Source organism: Asparagus officinalis, chromosome 8 (genome assembly GCF_001876935.1).
Source record: "Asparagus officinalis chromosome 8, Aspof.V1, whole genome shotgun sequence".
In the NCBI taxonomy this organism is placed as follows: domain Eukaryota; kingdom Viridiplantae; phylum Streptophyta; class Magnoliopsida; order Asparagales; family Asparagaceae; genus Asparagus; species Asparagus officinalis.
The window spans coordinates 110043076-110059358 of NC_033801.1; the positions used below are offsets into that span (position 1 = coordinate 110043076).

The window sequence follows — 16283 nt, forward strand, 5'->3', positions numbered from 1 at the left end:
GAGGAACAATAGATCATTCAAAAAAATCTCTAATTTTTTCATTACTCCATCAATTCTTTTTCTTGGAAGAGATTGCCACTTTTTACCAAATTAATTAAAGCACTTTTTTGCACAATTTTCTTTTCAACCAAATACTAAATTTGCATTAAAAATATATTTCCTATAATATAATAGCAAATATGCAAACAACAAATTCAAAGTTGATTTTCTACACTAAATATTACACACAATATTTAATGCTAGCTACAACTATTGCAGCAATATATATTTTCAGCGAACCAAACAAAAGTGAGAAATTGTAAATTATAAAATTGCAATTCGTTTTTTTCCTTTTAACTTAATAAATTATGATTTTTAAATCTATACTCCATAGTTTTCAAAGGGGTGCCTCATTGCGCCTTATGTGCCGTGCGATGCGCAATAGCGTAGCGCCCCACATTTAATGTAACAACACCTTTGGCGCCACGCAAGTGACATGTGCTTCACGTAGGGCGCACACTAGGCATAGCTTCACATAGTTTTATTCTATGTAGCACGGACACGGATCCGACACGGCCATCTGACACGCCGACACGAGGCAAATCCTAAAAAATACATAGGATACGTGTGTTCGACACGTGTGTCCGACACGGGCACGACACGAGACGGCTTCATGTTATGCGTGTCCGTACTTCATAGGTTTTATTCATTAACATTTTAACTGGGTTTTTATACCCGATAACCCATAACCCATAACCCATATCCCAAAAGGTAAAATAAAATTGTTAGGCCTATATAATAGCCCGATTGAGGACCATAAATTTTGCTTCAATATTAGTGTTGACTTTTTGATTTGAAAACTTTTGAACTTCGCTCTTTGTTGAATTTGTTATCATTAAAAATTAAAACATTGTTTTGTGATTTCATTGTAGATCTTATTTATCTTGACATATTTTTATGTGAAAATTAATATCATGCTTGATTACCCATCTTGAAAAATTAAGTGGGGGTGTGCGCCTCACTTCACTCAGGGGCGTGCATTGCATTGCCCCTTGCGCGTTTACGCATAAAGAGACTTTGCGCCCCGTATTGCGCCTTGCGCATTGATAACACTGCTATACTCTATGTTTATGTGGCAGTTTATGATTGGTTCCCGTTTGTGATAGATTCACCGTAGATGTCATCTTAAAAGCTTTCTTTGGCCACTCCTCTTCCTCTTCTTGCAGAGAGAGGGAGAGAGGTTATCCCTAAAAATGACAGGTAGTTGTCACATCATCCTCTATTCCCAGTCATTTCCCGCCGCTTCCTCTTTTTTGGCGCCCAATAGTGGAAGCAACTGAAGGGGTAAAGGATGTGAGTTTTCTCTCTTGTCCTCCCATTTACAGAAAAATTTCTTATCTTTAACTTACCCAAAAATGTTGCGGTAATAATCACTTTCATGTAACAACTAAAAATTGGGTCTTTAAGGGTTTACTCCAAGTAACTATGTTCAATGTTAAATTCATTGGTTGAAGATAAATTGGTTTGATATTGACAAATTGAGATTTTTTTCATGTATATCTCTAGATACTGAATATCTTAGGGTTACTGACTTGTGCAATCCCTCATGCACTGGAAAATTGAGTTATCTCTGCTTTGTAGAATTTATAAATATGTGGTCATTATGTACAGCTATGACTTTTATTGGATTTATTTTTTGGTCTTGGATGAATAAGCTCTGCAGATTATATTGCACTAAATATCATGAATACCCAAAATTACTTACTAAGAGAAGAAATTGAAGGTTTCTATGTGTAAGTTGCTTCATTGTGTTGTATTAAATATCATAAATACCCAACATTACTTCCTAAGGAAAGAAATTGAAGGTTTCTATATGTAAGTTGGTGGATCATGTTGTACTAAATATGCATAAATACCCTAAACTATCTAGACCTCCATATGTGCAATTACAGGACTTGAAATACTAGAGGAGGCTAAAATAACAAATTGTCTAGAGAAGAACAATGAAAATAGCAATCATAGGAGGTGAAAATAGTAGGTTTTCTAGAGAAGAGCAATGAAAGTTTCATCGAAAAATGGAGGATTTTGGAAAACAAGTTGTAAACCTAGAGGGCTTCTCATATATAGGATATTACCTACATATGTGCACTGTTCTTTTTAATGAGAAGATGATTGTCATGGTCTATTGTTCCTATCAGTTGAAATTCGTTTTCTTTCTTATGTTTGTTATATGGATTCTACTAGTTAATAGCGTATTAAGTACAATAGCACCATATCAAGATTTTCCTAAGCTTATGCTAGAAACAATATGTTCTGGATGTTTCTTCTAGCTTTTGTTACACGAAATCGATGTCACAATTGATGGGTTCCTCACATAATTGGAACAGAAAATTATACTTTATTTTTATTTTTAAATAACTAGCATTATTGCATGCGCAAATGCATGTGCAATGGTTGTCAAAACTTAACCATCCCAAATTTTTATATAAAGGGGACACTTACAGTAAAATTTTATAGAATTTTATAGATATTTTTATGATATTTTTTATTTGAGATAAGTTATTTTATATTATCTTATTTGAAATTAGATATGGCATATATTTCAGTTTCAGTGGTGATGTTGTTTCCATAAAAGAAAACTATGGTGCATTGTAATTTAGTAGATTACTTTCAAAACATCATCCTAAAAACACTTTAAATAATGTTGATAAGAAGGGTATATTTCATATTTTATCTTCAAATTATTATATTTAATTATTTTTGACCCAAGTATATAGATTTATTTTGACTTTTGATAATATTTAGATTAGAACACATTGAAATTCCAATGGTTGTATTTATATGCATTTTATATTGAATAATTCATTTTAGAAAAGAACTTTATCATTTTATATCCATATCTCTCACAACACAAATTGTCATAGATATTTAATTCGTGAGTTCTAATTATATACTCATGTCATAGTTTAGAATGATCTACAAAAAGAAAAGAGAGGAAAAAATCTCCTATAGCAAAATTACCTATATACCCCTCACATATATATTGATATGTAAAGTGTCCTTCAAACTTTTTGGTACCCCACTAAGTTTTTAATATAATAGCATATATAGTTTTTTCTCTGGCCATTAAGAGTTAGGGTTGTGCTACAATATGACGCTGATTTTTTTTCCTGTTTCAGTATTAGCCAAATTAAAGCCCTTGGGAAATCGGTGCAGCTTAAATATTGAAGATGACACCAGTAAGGAGTTTGACACTCAATCATCATCAACTTCTTCGAAAGTGAAGGTCTCTCATGGTGCCACTTAGATTTAAAATCCTTTAAACTGGGTGGTCACTAGCGTATTGCATTTCTGTCTCACTGAACTTGTTTATTAGCTAATGTATATTTGGATTGTTTCTTTTTGGGTAAATTACAGAAAATTTCCCTAAAGTTTGCATGATTGACAGGACAACCCGCTAGGGATTTAAAAGTGATAAAAATTCCCCTTAATTTCAAATTTTAGTCAAATTATGTTCATTTTTGTCATGCTGTGATCATCAATTTTGATTATGATACTCATATATATATGTTTATGTGGGAGTGCATATAATTGTTATAAATCCTATGATATTAGCTTTTGTATCCAACTTTTTGGGGGGGGTTGGGGTGGGGGTGAGGTGCAGAGTAAACTGACTTTTTTTAGAATCTTAGGGGGATCTCTATCAATCGTGTAAATCTTCGGGATATTTTTTTTGTAATGACCTATTCTTTTTGGTGCACCAATAAACATAAGAAGTCAACATATAGAAAACAGCAGATATTGAATATGATTTTATGGCTATGGGAAAACTACCTCAAGCTACCACGATCCATAAACTTTTCCAACTTGATTTGTCACATGAATTTCCTGAAATTTACCGGTAATTTCTGAACTAATCACCTTCGATTCTGATAAATTCTGTAACGAAAGCAGCCTCAAGTAGTGATTATTAAGTAATCAAACTGCAATACTGCATGCATGGCATGGTTGCATCTCACATCTAATAGTTGAACAATATCATTTATCAGCCTGTGTCTGAATGCTGATTTCTGGACTTGCTGGATGGAAGTGAGCTTCTTTCACCTACTGAGAGTGTATAAGTTACTAATATTACTGGTTGAGCTTTCACCTTGCATTTTGATGGATAAGATTGAAGCGCTATCAGAATTTTTTTGGGGTTAAGCCAAATTGCATATTGGTTTGAGAGACATATACTTGCTCAAGTATGAAGAGGTTCTTGCATCCAATTCCAACTTGTTGGAAAGTAAATTATTTGTTTTTAAAATTTTGCTTGAGGCACAGTAGATTATTTTGAGCATAACAAGTTTCCGATTCCATGCCAATGGTATTATAATTTTTTTGATAATTTGTATTTTATAAAATATTGTATTTTGTGATCATTAAAATACAACATAAAGTTGGAATTTGTCTACATGTAGGTAACAGATTTTAAGACATTAATACAAATCTCTTGAAAGGGGAAGAAACTAAATGGTGATAGTTGCAAGGTTTGGCATCATAAAGTCTCATACCTTCTCTGAAAACTGGGCACTTGATGCTCTCCCAATAGTTCTCAGTTCAATAGGAGGTTCAAGTCTACATCCATTTGTATTTGAGTGACCAAGTGCATCGGGACATCAGTAGGAAGTCATGCTTTTGGAGCCACCATTTCATATTATAAGTTCACCCAGATGACTCCTCGCACATTAGTTCGAGTATTATTCTCTAAAAGCTCTTCTAAGTTCTTGACCATTTAAATAGTACACACACATGCACCAACCCAAGATTGCTCCACACTGTACATATGCATACATGTATATGTGTATATATATGTATGAATGTGCTAAAAAACTTTAAAATAAGTTGTTCTTTATAAAAAAAAAATTATATTGTTGTTTATGCACAACTCTGGGACTGATTACTGTTTCAGACTCTTTTATAAGAGCACCAAGGGGATTGGCCTTGGACATGATGGATGATTCCTCTGGAAAAGAGAAACCAGTGTGTAAAAACTGTGGCGGCAGTGGTGCTATTATATGTAAGAAATTTTCTTTTTTTTAATCGTTGTTTTTCAAAATTCTTCATGATCTAACAGGCAAACTCGCTATTCCTTGAGTCTTTGATCGAGAATAAGCTATTCCACATTTGGAAGTCCAATGCTGCGTAAATTATTTTGAATTTAAACTTCTAAAACTTTAAAAGCAATTTATTAAAGTGATTTTTTTGAAGTTTCTTTTTTTAGGAAAACATTCAACTCGGAGGACTTATCATGAAATTGAATTTGTTTATGATATTGCATATTGTTGCAAAGAACTTGTAGTTCATATGACCACATAATGTGAACAACGTATACTAGATTAAAAGTGTCAGCACAAAAGCAAGAATCTATTTTTCCGAACTTATAAATTCAATTGAGACAAGAAATATTAACGGTAAGATAATCTATAATATGTTTAAATCAGTTTATAGCAAGAGCAAGTGTGCATATCTTACGTTCTTATGATGCAAAATTGTATTTTTCTTTCCTTTGTTAAAATCAGGTGATATGTGCGGAGGTACTGGAAAATGGAAAGCACTTAACAGAAAGCGAGCAAAAGATGTTTATGAGTTTACTGAATGTCCAAACTGTTATGGTAATGTCTCCATTACTGTAATCATGATTTAATATTTTCAAGATCGTTTAAGTCATACTCCGTGCTGCTCCAATGAAGCCTTTTCTGCTTTTTTGAATACTTCAATAGTTATAAGCTCATGACATTTTCCTTAAAATTGCTCAACATTTTCCTTGGATAGACGTGTATGACTTGTGGTGTATTCTCATTGTTAGAAAGTAGAGTTAAAGGTTCAACCTTTTCCTTGGATATAGGTGCCTTGGGTCTTTAGTACTAGCCCCTGAAAGCACTGAAATTGCTGCCTAGTCCTCCAAATCCTATTGGTTATTTTAAATTAGTCCCTGTAGGTGGCTAGAGGAGTATTCCATTTAACTCAACTTTGTCATGGATTTGAGTTATACCTCATCATTTATGTTACTCCAAACCCAAATCTGTTCTTTAAACCCAATGGTTATTTCTTCCCATAACCCATTTAACAATCTCTCCTGAGGGTAGAAATTAATTTACCGTGTGATTAACAACTAAGCCAGACTGAGTTAGCAATTTAGACAGAACAACGGCAAGAGGAACTAATTTGAACTAACTATAGGATGAGGAACTAAATAATAATTTCACTGATTTAAGGGACTAATTTCAAAATATTACAAATTTAAAAGACCAATATTTAAAAAACCCAATTTTTTCAATGATTATTATATTTTTGAAACATGTCTTTTTGATCATTGTAAGCATAAATTCTCTCTTTCGTAAAACATTCATCCCTTCTTTTTGTGTTTTAGGTCGGGGAAAACTAGTGTGCCCGGTATGTTTAGGGACTGGTCTACCCAACAACAAGGGACTTCTACGCAGACCTGAAGCACGCAAATTACTGGACAAGATGTACAATGGCCGGTTATTGCCTGGCTCTTAGACCATTTATCATACCAAGAAGAAAATACTTTAACTCCATACATCATGAAGCTCTTTGATAGTCGAACATAAGCATATTTAACAAGAATATGCGAATTGCTTGAAGTCTTCATCCAGAGGAGTCACACTCCAGTAATCGAGATTTGAGTTGCGTATAGATTTCTTTATGCTTCTTTTTTGTAATAATGATATATCCTTGTAGATGTTTGTATTATAGCTTTTAGTGGGGTTTTTGTCTAGATTCAAGGAATTGCGCTTAAAAACAGTGACGTTTAAGCTGCCTATAAATTTTGTATCCGTTTTCTTCTAATAATGCCACCTTTTTGTTGTACTAAAGAATGAGAAGCCTGTAGAAGCATTTTTTTTCCCCTTCTGATTTTGCAGCAGCATGAGTAAATGTGATTTTGCTGGAAAGTTGTTACGGGTTGCCAGTGCTTCCAGTTCTTCTCAATTCAGATATTTTTTGTTCTTTTGTCGATTTTAGTCAGGATTTTAGTTTTTTTTTCCATTCATTCTTTTCAATGGTGCAATGATGCTCTTTCTTGCACAGGGCAATGGGGGAAAACATAGTCATTTGTCCGCATTTTGATCTATTTCATTTTTTTAGTACTTATCGATATGTGTGCATTACGTCTTGTTAAATTCAATTCCACTACACAGTTGTTTCTGAGGATGGAGGATAATTTTTGACTGTAACATACAAGTGCATGTTAAATGTCTTTTCCATGAGTGAATATGGGGACCGTGAGATTTGAACATGATTGATCTGATATCATATTAAGATATTTTCCACTACACCAAAAATTAAAGTTTCTGTATAGTGAAAGGGACACTTCGACTTGTATGTATGCTATCAAACTTCAGGAATTGGCATGCTTTAGACACCCATTTTATACCAATGTGTGCTTCTAAACATTTTTTTGAACTGAAGAAACAGGAATAACATTCCTGTTCTATTTATGTGAACAAAAAGAAAAAAAACTTACAGAGAATATACATACCACACAAAAAAACAGAAAAAGAGCAGTTTAAAAAGCATCTTCTACCTAAACTAGGTAGCTCAAAATATGCATATACACTATTAAACCAGGAATAGCCACCACCAAAAAATAGTTAAGGAGTTTGATTAAGATACCAGGCCTCAAAAGAAAAAACTCCCAAAAGAGACAACCATTGTGCTTAACATCCAACTATGACTAATCTGCTGAAAAATTATCTCCCACTTCAGCTGTCGCTTTCTTCTTTGCTATATCTTCAAATTGCAGCTTGCTAGCTGCCCTACGAATCCTTTTAGCCAACCTATCTTCCTGAGCACCTGCCCACAAGAGAGTATATCTAGCAACATTAGCTGCAATAAGGTCCGAGTTCTGCTGTATATCTCTAAAAATGAGGAAGTTACGGCTGTTCCAAATCCACCAACAATAACATGGGAGCACTATTCTCCAAATACTTCTTATGTCTCTATTGAAGACCGAGGAGTCATTGAGGAGGATTAAGTCCTTCATGGAAAGAGGCCAAGAGCCGGCACTGATACTAGGGAAGAGAATAGACCAGATAGAGGATGCAAAAGAACATGAGATGAATAAGTGGTCATGACTCTCCACTTCTAAATTGCAAAACGGACATCTAGGGTCACCGTTCCATCCTTTGGAGACTAGATTGGCCCTGGTGTTTAGTTTTTTATTACTGACAAGCCAGAAGAAGACTTTAACTTTCAGAGGGATAGGGGATTTCCAAATGAAGTTGAAGTACCTTGATTTGCACCCTCCAGAATTCAGAACAGAGTAGAGAGATTTGACTGAGAATATTCCTGATGAATGTAAATGCCATCGAATAGTGTCCAGAGAAGAGATAGCTATGCAAGAAAAAGGTTCAATGAAAGAGAGAAGGTCCTGGACTTCCCTATGCATTTCCGGGTTGAGTCCTCTTCTGAGGATGGGGTGTCAATGCCAAACTTGATTTAATATGAAACCCTGAGATCTGATGCTGCTACCATTGGAGAAGGCAAGAGAAAAAGCTTGCGGAAAGAGGCTACGCAGAGAGTTAGGACTAGACCATTTATCATACCAGAATCTGCAAGTCTTGCCATTGCCTACAATCCATTTAGCAAAGCTGAAAAAGACTGAGTTTATAGAAAATTGGTCTTTGAGCATATGATGCACCATAAGGTTGGAGTCATCTTTTGAATACATGGAGAAGATGACTTTACTGATTAAAGATCGTCCCTCTCAAAGATTTTCTAAATCCATTTAGATAGAAAAGCGAGATTAAAGACATGGAGATTGATGACTCCCAACCCTCCTTCTTGTTTCGATCTACAAACTGATTTCCAAGCTACCAAACACTTAACTTTGGAGGGGAGATTATTCCCATTCCAGAGAAAATTCCTCCTAATCTTATCAATAGCTTGAATGAGCCACAAAGGGAATTTGAAAGAGGAGATGAAGTAGAACGGGATAGAGGAGAGAACTGAATTTATCAATGTGAGACGTCCCCCAATGGATAGTGATTTGTTCTTCCAATGGGACAGTTTATTTGAGAAAGAATCTAATAAAGGAAGCAGTCTCTTCTAGATAAGGATCCTTTTTGAGTGGTAAACCAAGGTAAGTGAAAGGTAGGGAGCCCACAGAACAATTTAAGACTCTAGCAAGATGAGATCCATTGCATGGAGTTCTACCAAGGTAGAACAGATGAGTTTTGTTGGAGTTCACAGTCAGACCAGAAATGTTCGCGAAAATGAGAAGGATAGCTTTGAGAGTGATCACATCTTCAGAAGAAGCTTTAAAAAAATAATATTGTCCTCTGCAAATTGAAGAGCCCTGATGTTGTTTAATTCTAGCTCCTTTCAACTGAAGATCAGACAGATCTCCTAAAACAGCAATGGTAGAATAAATGTGTGCATATGAACATGAACTGTCTCTTTTCAAAAATGAATTTGTGCCATGTATTGAACCAGACTTTTACCAATAGTACTTGATATAGAATACCATCAATTTCTCATCTTTCTAGTTAAACCCTCTTGCTGAGAAACATTACTCATTGGGCATTATATAATACCATCAATTTCTCATCTTTCTAGTTAAACCTTCTTGCTGAGAAACATTACTCATTGGACATTATATAACAATAACAACAACAATAATAATAATAATAATAATAATAATCTCATTGTGTTTAACCATCCATCAAACAAAATGCATGCAACAAAGAAATAAAATCAGAGAGAAAATAAAAGCAAGTACTAACAAATGAAAGCACGAAAAATAAATGAAATTCAATGAATAAATACTTCAATCTTTATCAAGTAAAAGAAATAAACAGTACGAAAACGCGAGTGAGTTCACAAAACAAACAAAAAAAAGGAGGAAAAAGAAACTTGAATTGAAAATTATCAACTTTGGAAGGAGGGTAGTAGAGGAAAAATAATTCAAATCTTAGAGAAAAAAATAATATTAATTACTAGCACGTGTTCTCGTGCTTGAAGATCATTTTCAATATCTATATTTGGTGGGACAATAGAACAAACAAACTCATTCAATCCTTGGATGCATTGAATCTCTCTTCAAATTGCCCAACTGTTTATGAATGAACGCAACAGAGGTCATTAAATGCTCAAATTGAAAGAAGTAATTTAATAGACAACTGTCGACGAAAGTAGAACTACGAAAAGAATTCAACTAAAATCTTTCAAGAATGATATGAAAATCATTACCTTAGCAGAAAAATTTTCAACAATGAAAAAATATGATTCCGGTAACCGATCCTAAAAAATTAAATAAATATTTTTCTATTAAACGTTAAAGAAATTGAAAGAATTGTTCAAAGAGACGCAAACACCCTCTTTAGACCAAAAAAAGAGGGGAGAAAGGAAGGAAACAAAGAAAAAAGAAAAACCATGAGATTCAATTTGGCCTGTTTGGCTCACTTTTTTGAAAGTTTTTAGAGTTATAATATTATAAACGTTACGCACTACAATATTACAATCAACTCCTCTGTTTGTTAAATTAAAAATGGTTATGTTAATTTAGATGAGTTGTGGCTACTGGGAGGTCCTCATCGATTCAAGACATAGGGGGTCGTATTACTGTAGCTAACCGAACAACCTATTGCGCTGGACTGTAGCAACTGTGCATTGTACGAAAAAAAGTAACTAAACAGGCCTGGTGTTCACGGGAGCCGGATCCTCCATTACGCAACCGAAAACCCAATAGTTAGGTAGGCCACTGGGCCACCTAACGACTGACGTCATCTCCATCGTCGTTCACTCTCTCTCTCTCCGCGACTGATTTGGCTGTTGACAGGTATCATTCTCCCTCTCTCTGAAGCCTCTCTCTCTCTCTCTCTCTCTCCAGAATCTTCAAAAAGTTACAGAATGAGGCCCAAGATTTGACCTAATTTCTCCCAATTTCAGCTGGAATGGCCGGTAATACGAGGCTTGATCTCAGTGGAGCAGCGATTTGTGGAGATTCAATGGAGAGAGACCCCCCGATCTGTCTCCCAAACCAAGCTTCAAATGCCTCTCTAGCCTCTCTCGACATTGGAGGTCACTTAAAATTTTACTTCTTTTGTCTCTTTAATTTACTTGCTTTGGTAATTTTCACAAAACCCCCTGATCTTTGTGTTTTTTGGAAATTTGCCCTTAGCCCCCCCGCAACCCCCTTTTGAATAGTTTGTTGATTGGGTTTATTGGTTCCAGGGACATTGATCAAGTTGGTGTATTTTGAAAACGGGAAGCTGAATTTTGTGAAGTTTGAGACTAGCAGGCTAGAGGAGTGCTTGGATTTCATTCAAGATAAGAAGCTTCTCAACGGTATCGCTATAAATTTTACTGTTTATTTCTTTTAGATTTTACTCGTCTTGTTGATTAATAGGGTCTCGGCATTAATTTGTACTATTTTTGAATAATTGGCATACTTCCACTAGTTTGAGTTAGGTATGGGACAAGGTAATTGTTGTCTACATGTGCATTGCACATCATAGGAAAAGAATGTTCAGAAGTTACATTGCAACATATCATCAAATTTCATGCAAAATGTGATTATTTAATGTGATAGGGGAAATGGGATAGTGAGGATCTTAGATAAGAATCATGAGTAAATAGATAATGTCTTTAATTTAAGCATGGTAAAAAAATATAAATTTGATATGTTATGATATAACACGATGCTTGTAAAATGAGTTAAATTATCTTACAATAGGTAGATCCTAATAAAAATCCTAATAATGTTGAAAAGTTGTAAAAAAAAGGGGGTTATAAGAATGGAACATTGGATAAGGAGCAATAGGTCGTCTTTGATGTGGAATATCAAAGATTTGGGAAATTGAGAACGTATAGTTTAGAAAATATCTGATTCAATGTGTAATACCAAAGCTCCTGGTCTAACTTAACATGTTAACACATAACTATCTTGATGCTCAAAGGCTAGCTCAAAGATAGCATGCTATTTTTTTTGGATGTAATGAGTTTCTGGTTTATGGACATATTGAACATTGGAGGAAATAGTATGCAACAAAATACAGTTGAAAAGGAAACTATTTGCGGTTCTTATGATGAAATCTGTTCCGAACTGACCAGAACCCAACAGACCCCAGTATTCCAGGCTATACATCTGTAGCTTGATGCATTAGAAATTACAATCATGTCCAACTTCATGATTCTCTAAAGTGGGAGAATGAAGTCAATGTTGGAAAGGAAAAGGACCAAACTTCTGTACTTAACCTTGCAAATAAATTACTTGTTGGTCACTGATTTTTTTTATATTTGTATAAACTATGAAGAGCTTTGAAGGGCCAGTCTAATTATCTGTGCTCTAAGGCCTTCATATTTAGATATGCTAGGCATTTAAGTTTCTATTTTAGATGTAACTTTCTACTATTTGCAGAGTACTGAACTACTGGCTAGATGTTTTTTATTATCCTGTCGTTAACCCTATCCCTTTAGTGCATATTTCAAGAACAGAACAAAATATTTGGAATGCACATTGCTTTTGCAAGTTGTCCAGTGCTATATATTTATTTATACACTAAATTTTTTCTTGAATTGTTGCTTTATATAGTATATCATGCTAAATGTCATCAATTGTTAATGTTGGCAGGAAGGCCTCCAGGAGTATCAACTGCAAATAGAGTGATGAAGGTATGCTTTAATAATATATCAAAAAGGAATTATTGTGCATACTTATTTACATAGCTTCTGGTGGTTTCTTTTTGTCATGTTTTGTGAATTACTGTGCATACTTATTGTTGAGTTATTTAGATAGATTAAGTTAATTAGTTAATGTTATAAGGACCCTTTTGTAAGAATGCATTAATATAAAAGAGGGACCTCTCTATGGGAGAAGTAACCCTAATATTTTCCCAAATCACAACATGGTATCAGAGCCAGGTTGCGGCTCCTCTACACCCTCTTGAAGCCATCGGCTTGATCGAAATCAACTCACCTGACGACGACGACGCCCCCACCTGACGACGACGACGCTCCCTTTCGACGACGATCAGAGATTTCGACGACGACGACGCTCCCTTTCGACGACGACGCTCCCACCTGAGTCCCACAACGACGACGACGACGATCGGACTTGAAGAGAGAGGAAGTGAGGGACGATCGGGGTTGGCAGTCAACGACGACGACGATCTGAAGCCATCGAGTCCTCTCTGATGCCGTCGAGTCGGTGAGGGTTCTGTAGCAGTCGCTGCCGTCGTTAGGGCTGATGAATCTGAAGCCCTTGGGTTTGAGATCGAGTAGAAGCAGCGGAGAAAACCCTAGTTCTAGGGTTTGAGAGAGACAGAGGAAAGAGAGGAAGTGAGGAAAAGCCAGAGGCGGAGAAAACCCTAGTTCTAGGGTTTGAGAGAGACAGAGGAAAGAGAGGAAGTGAGGAAAAGCCAGAGAAGGGAAACATTTCGTGGAGATTGATTTTTCGAGGGGTGTTTCTTCCTTTATAAATTGTTTTGGGTACTGTTGCTGAAAGAGAAGGGAACCTTTTTAAATTGTGTTGGGTACTGTTGCTGAAAGAGAACAGAATCAACTATGAAGAGAGATGAATCAACTGTGAAGATGGGAATTGGGTACTGTTGCTGAAAGAGAACAGAATCAACTATGAAGAGAGATGAATCAACTGTGAAGATGGGAACAAGAAACTATAGGGGTTGAAGGAGATCCTTTGATAAGTTAGGAATTGAAAGAGAGGTTGTTTTTTTGAAAGGCAGTCAACTGTGAAGATGGGAACACCCGTGACAAGTCAGGAATTGAAGGAGATCCTGGAGGGGGTGGCCATGGTATTTCAGACCAAACTAGAGGAGAATCCTAGTAGGTCAGTCGTGGTGGCATCGGAGTCGGCGCAGGTTATGCAGAGGGTAAAGTTACTGCCTAATGACATCAAGCTTGAGGGGACAAGAAACTATCTGAGTTGGTCTCGAAGGGCATTGTTGAACCTTCGAATCAAAGGACTTGAAAGATATGTGAAGGGGGAGTGCACTGAGCCAGAGAATAAGGCGAGTACTGAGTGGAACACATGGAGTAACACTAATTCTCTGGTGGTTTCTTGGTTGTTGACTTCTCTGTCTTCAACCATAGCTGGGATGGTGGAGTCTATCTCAAGTGCAGCTGATATCTGGAAGACATTGGAGGGGATGTACTCTGGAGCTGGGAGTGTGATGATGATGATGGAAGTGGAGGAGAAGATTGATGCTACCACACAAGGGGAGAAGACAGTCCACCAGTATGCAGCAGAGCTACGTCACTTATGGGCGGATTTGGATCACTATGATCCGTTATCACTACAAACCCCGGCAGATGTTCTTCTGGGAAGACAGTATCTTGAGCGTAGGCGTGTGGCTCGCTTTCTCAAGGGCCTGAACCCAAAGTTTGAAGGAAGGAGGGCAGCAATGTGCCACCTGTCATCTCTCCCCTCCTTGGATGAGGCTATTGCATCGATGGAACAAGAGGAGATCAGACAGAAGGTGATGGCAAGCGAGGCCTCACCTGCTGTCCGCTCAGCATTGGTGGTTCCAGATGCTTACATCAGAGATGATAGAGAGTGTTACAACTGTGGAAAGAAAGGGCATGTCAGCTACAATTGCCCTCAACCCCGCAATACTGGTGGTAGCCGAGGGGGCAGATGACAGAGAGGTGGCTATGCAGGTCGAAGAGGCAGGGGACGTGGAGGCCGAGGAGTTGCTCACCTAGCTGTGGCAGAGGAGTCCCAGACTACTGCTGGGATGACTGGAGCTGAAATAACAGAGCTGGAGGAACTACGTCAGTTCAAGCTTCAGTCTGAGAGTTTGAAGGGCAAGGGACAAGTCACTCAGGATCTGGATAACACTACCTGCTTTGGTAACTTTGTTGGTTATGCTCATGCGAACAAAGGTACACAGGTTCAGGCACTTGCATCCACTAAAACTCATGTTGATTGGATCATAGACTCAGGTGCATCTAGGCATGTCACAGGAGCATCTAGTGAGTTTGCATTATATTATCCGAGTAAGCATTTACATCCTGAGACAGTTCAGACTGCTGATGGGACATCCCAACCCATCAAGGGTACTGGTTCGGTCCATTGCACTTCATCTGTTATCTTGTCATCTGTATTGCATGTTCCTTCGTTTCCAGTTAACTTACTCTCTGTTAGTTCCCTCATTGATCAATTAAATTGCACTGTGTTATTTGATCGGGATATGTGTGTCTTCCAGGAGAAGGAAACGGGGAGGAGGATTGGGACTGGCATCAGGCGTGATGGTCTTTGGTACTTGGACAGGAAGACTGCAATGATTGCTACTGCTGTTAGTGGAGGACCAGAGGCAGAAGCAATGATTCAACATTGCAGACGAGGGCATTTATCTTTTGATAGTTTGAGTAGATTAGAACCTGAGATAATAAAGAAAGTGGATAGAAAAGAGTTATTTTGTAATGCTTGTGAACTTGGAAAAAATACTCGTTCTACTTATAAAATGATTGGCCTTCGAAGTTTTGAACCATTTGCACTTGTTCATTCTGATGTTTGGGGACCATGTCCTACTACCTCTATTAGTGGTTTTAGATGGTTTGTTACTTTCATTGATTGTTATTCACGTATGGTCTGGATATACATGATGAAGCAGAAATCTGAGGTTTACAAATGTTTTTAAGATTTCTTGGCTTATGTGAAGACACAGTTTGGAGTACAGGTGAAGATTCTTCGAACAGATAATGGGACAGAGTATGTTAACAAGGAGTTTGCGGCCTTCATCTCTAGTCAGGGAATTCTTCATCAAACCACATGTCCAGACACCCCTGCCCAGAATGGGATGGCTGAACGTAAGAACAGACATCTACTAGAAGTAGCACGTTCGTTGATGTTGACAATGAATGTGCCTAAGTTTTTATGGAGTGAGGCTGTTTTGACGGCAGCTTATTTGATCAACAGAATACCATCAAGAGTATTAGGGATGAAGACACCATGTGAGATGTTCTTGGGCTCAAATGTTTTTGTTGTTCCACCAAGAGTGTTTGGATGCACATGTTATGTGAGAGATCACAGATTGATGGTGAGTAAACTGGATCCACAAGCAGTTAAATGTATATTTGTTGGCTACTCATCAAGTCAAAAAGGATACAAGTGTTGGTGTCCCACTGAAAGAAGATTGTTTGTCAGTATGGATGTGACTTTTCGGGAGTTTGAACCTTTTTATGGGGAGAAGACGGAGTTGAGTTCCTTGTTTGGAGATGGCTCTACTGATGCTAGTAGAGGGGGAGAATGAGAATGAGAATGAGAATGACATCGTGGT

General features: G+C 36.9%; 2 protein-coding genes across 3 annotated transcripts in view; both read left to right on the forward strand.

Annotated features, from left to right (window-relative positions):
- LOC109851302 (protein EMBRYO SAC DEVELOPMENT ARREST 3, chloroplastic) lies at nucleotides 4890-6892 on the forward strand. The gene is made up of 3 exons (XM_020421360.1): nucleotides 4890-5038; nucleotides 5541-5633; nucleotides 6392-6892. Exons 1-3 carry the CDS (start codon nucleotides 4969-4971, stop codon nucleotides 6520-6522), a joined length of 294 nt encoding a protein of 97 aa, XP_020276949.1. The 5' UTR covers nucleotides 4890-4968; the 3' UTR covers nucleotides 6523-6892.
- Nucleotides 10705-16283, forward strand: part of LOC109820070 (pantothenate kinase 1-like) — a 32685-nt gene continuing 27106 nt past the window's right edge. Inside the window, exons 1-4 of one of the 2 annotated variants that reach the window (XM_020386134.1) lie at nucleotides 10705-10822; nucleotides 10933-11064; nucleotides 11218-11331; nucleotides 12617-12657. In XM_020386134.1, coding sequence (XP_020241723.1) covers nucleotides 10938-11064; nucleotides 11218-11331; nucleotides 12617-12657 — 282 coding nt within the window. In that variant the 5' untranslated portion in view covers nucleotides 10705-10822; nucleotides 10933-10937. Of the gene's footprint in view, nucleotides 10823-10932; nucleotides 11065-11217; nucleotides 11332-12616; nucleotides 12658-16283 lie in introns of those variants that run through there. The other variant, XM_020386135.1, reaches the window with a different exon arrangement.

Excerpts from the sequence above, each read along its gene's own strand:
- LOC109851302 (XM_020421360.1), top strand. The coding sequence starts at position 4,969 with ATGATGGATGATTCCTCTGGAAAAGAGAAACCAGTGTGTAAAAACTGT. Across the intron at positions 5,039-5,540 it reads CGGCAGTGGTGCTATTATAT|GTGATATGTGCGGAGGTACT; the intron begins GTAAGAAATTTT and ends TGTTAAAATCAG. Across the intron at positions 5,634-6,391 it reads TGAATGTCCAAACTGTTATG|GTCGGGGAAAACTAGTGTGC; the intron begins GTAATGTCTCCA and ends TTTGTGTTTTAG.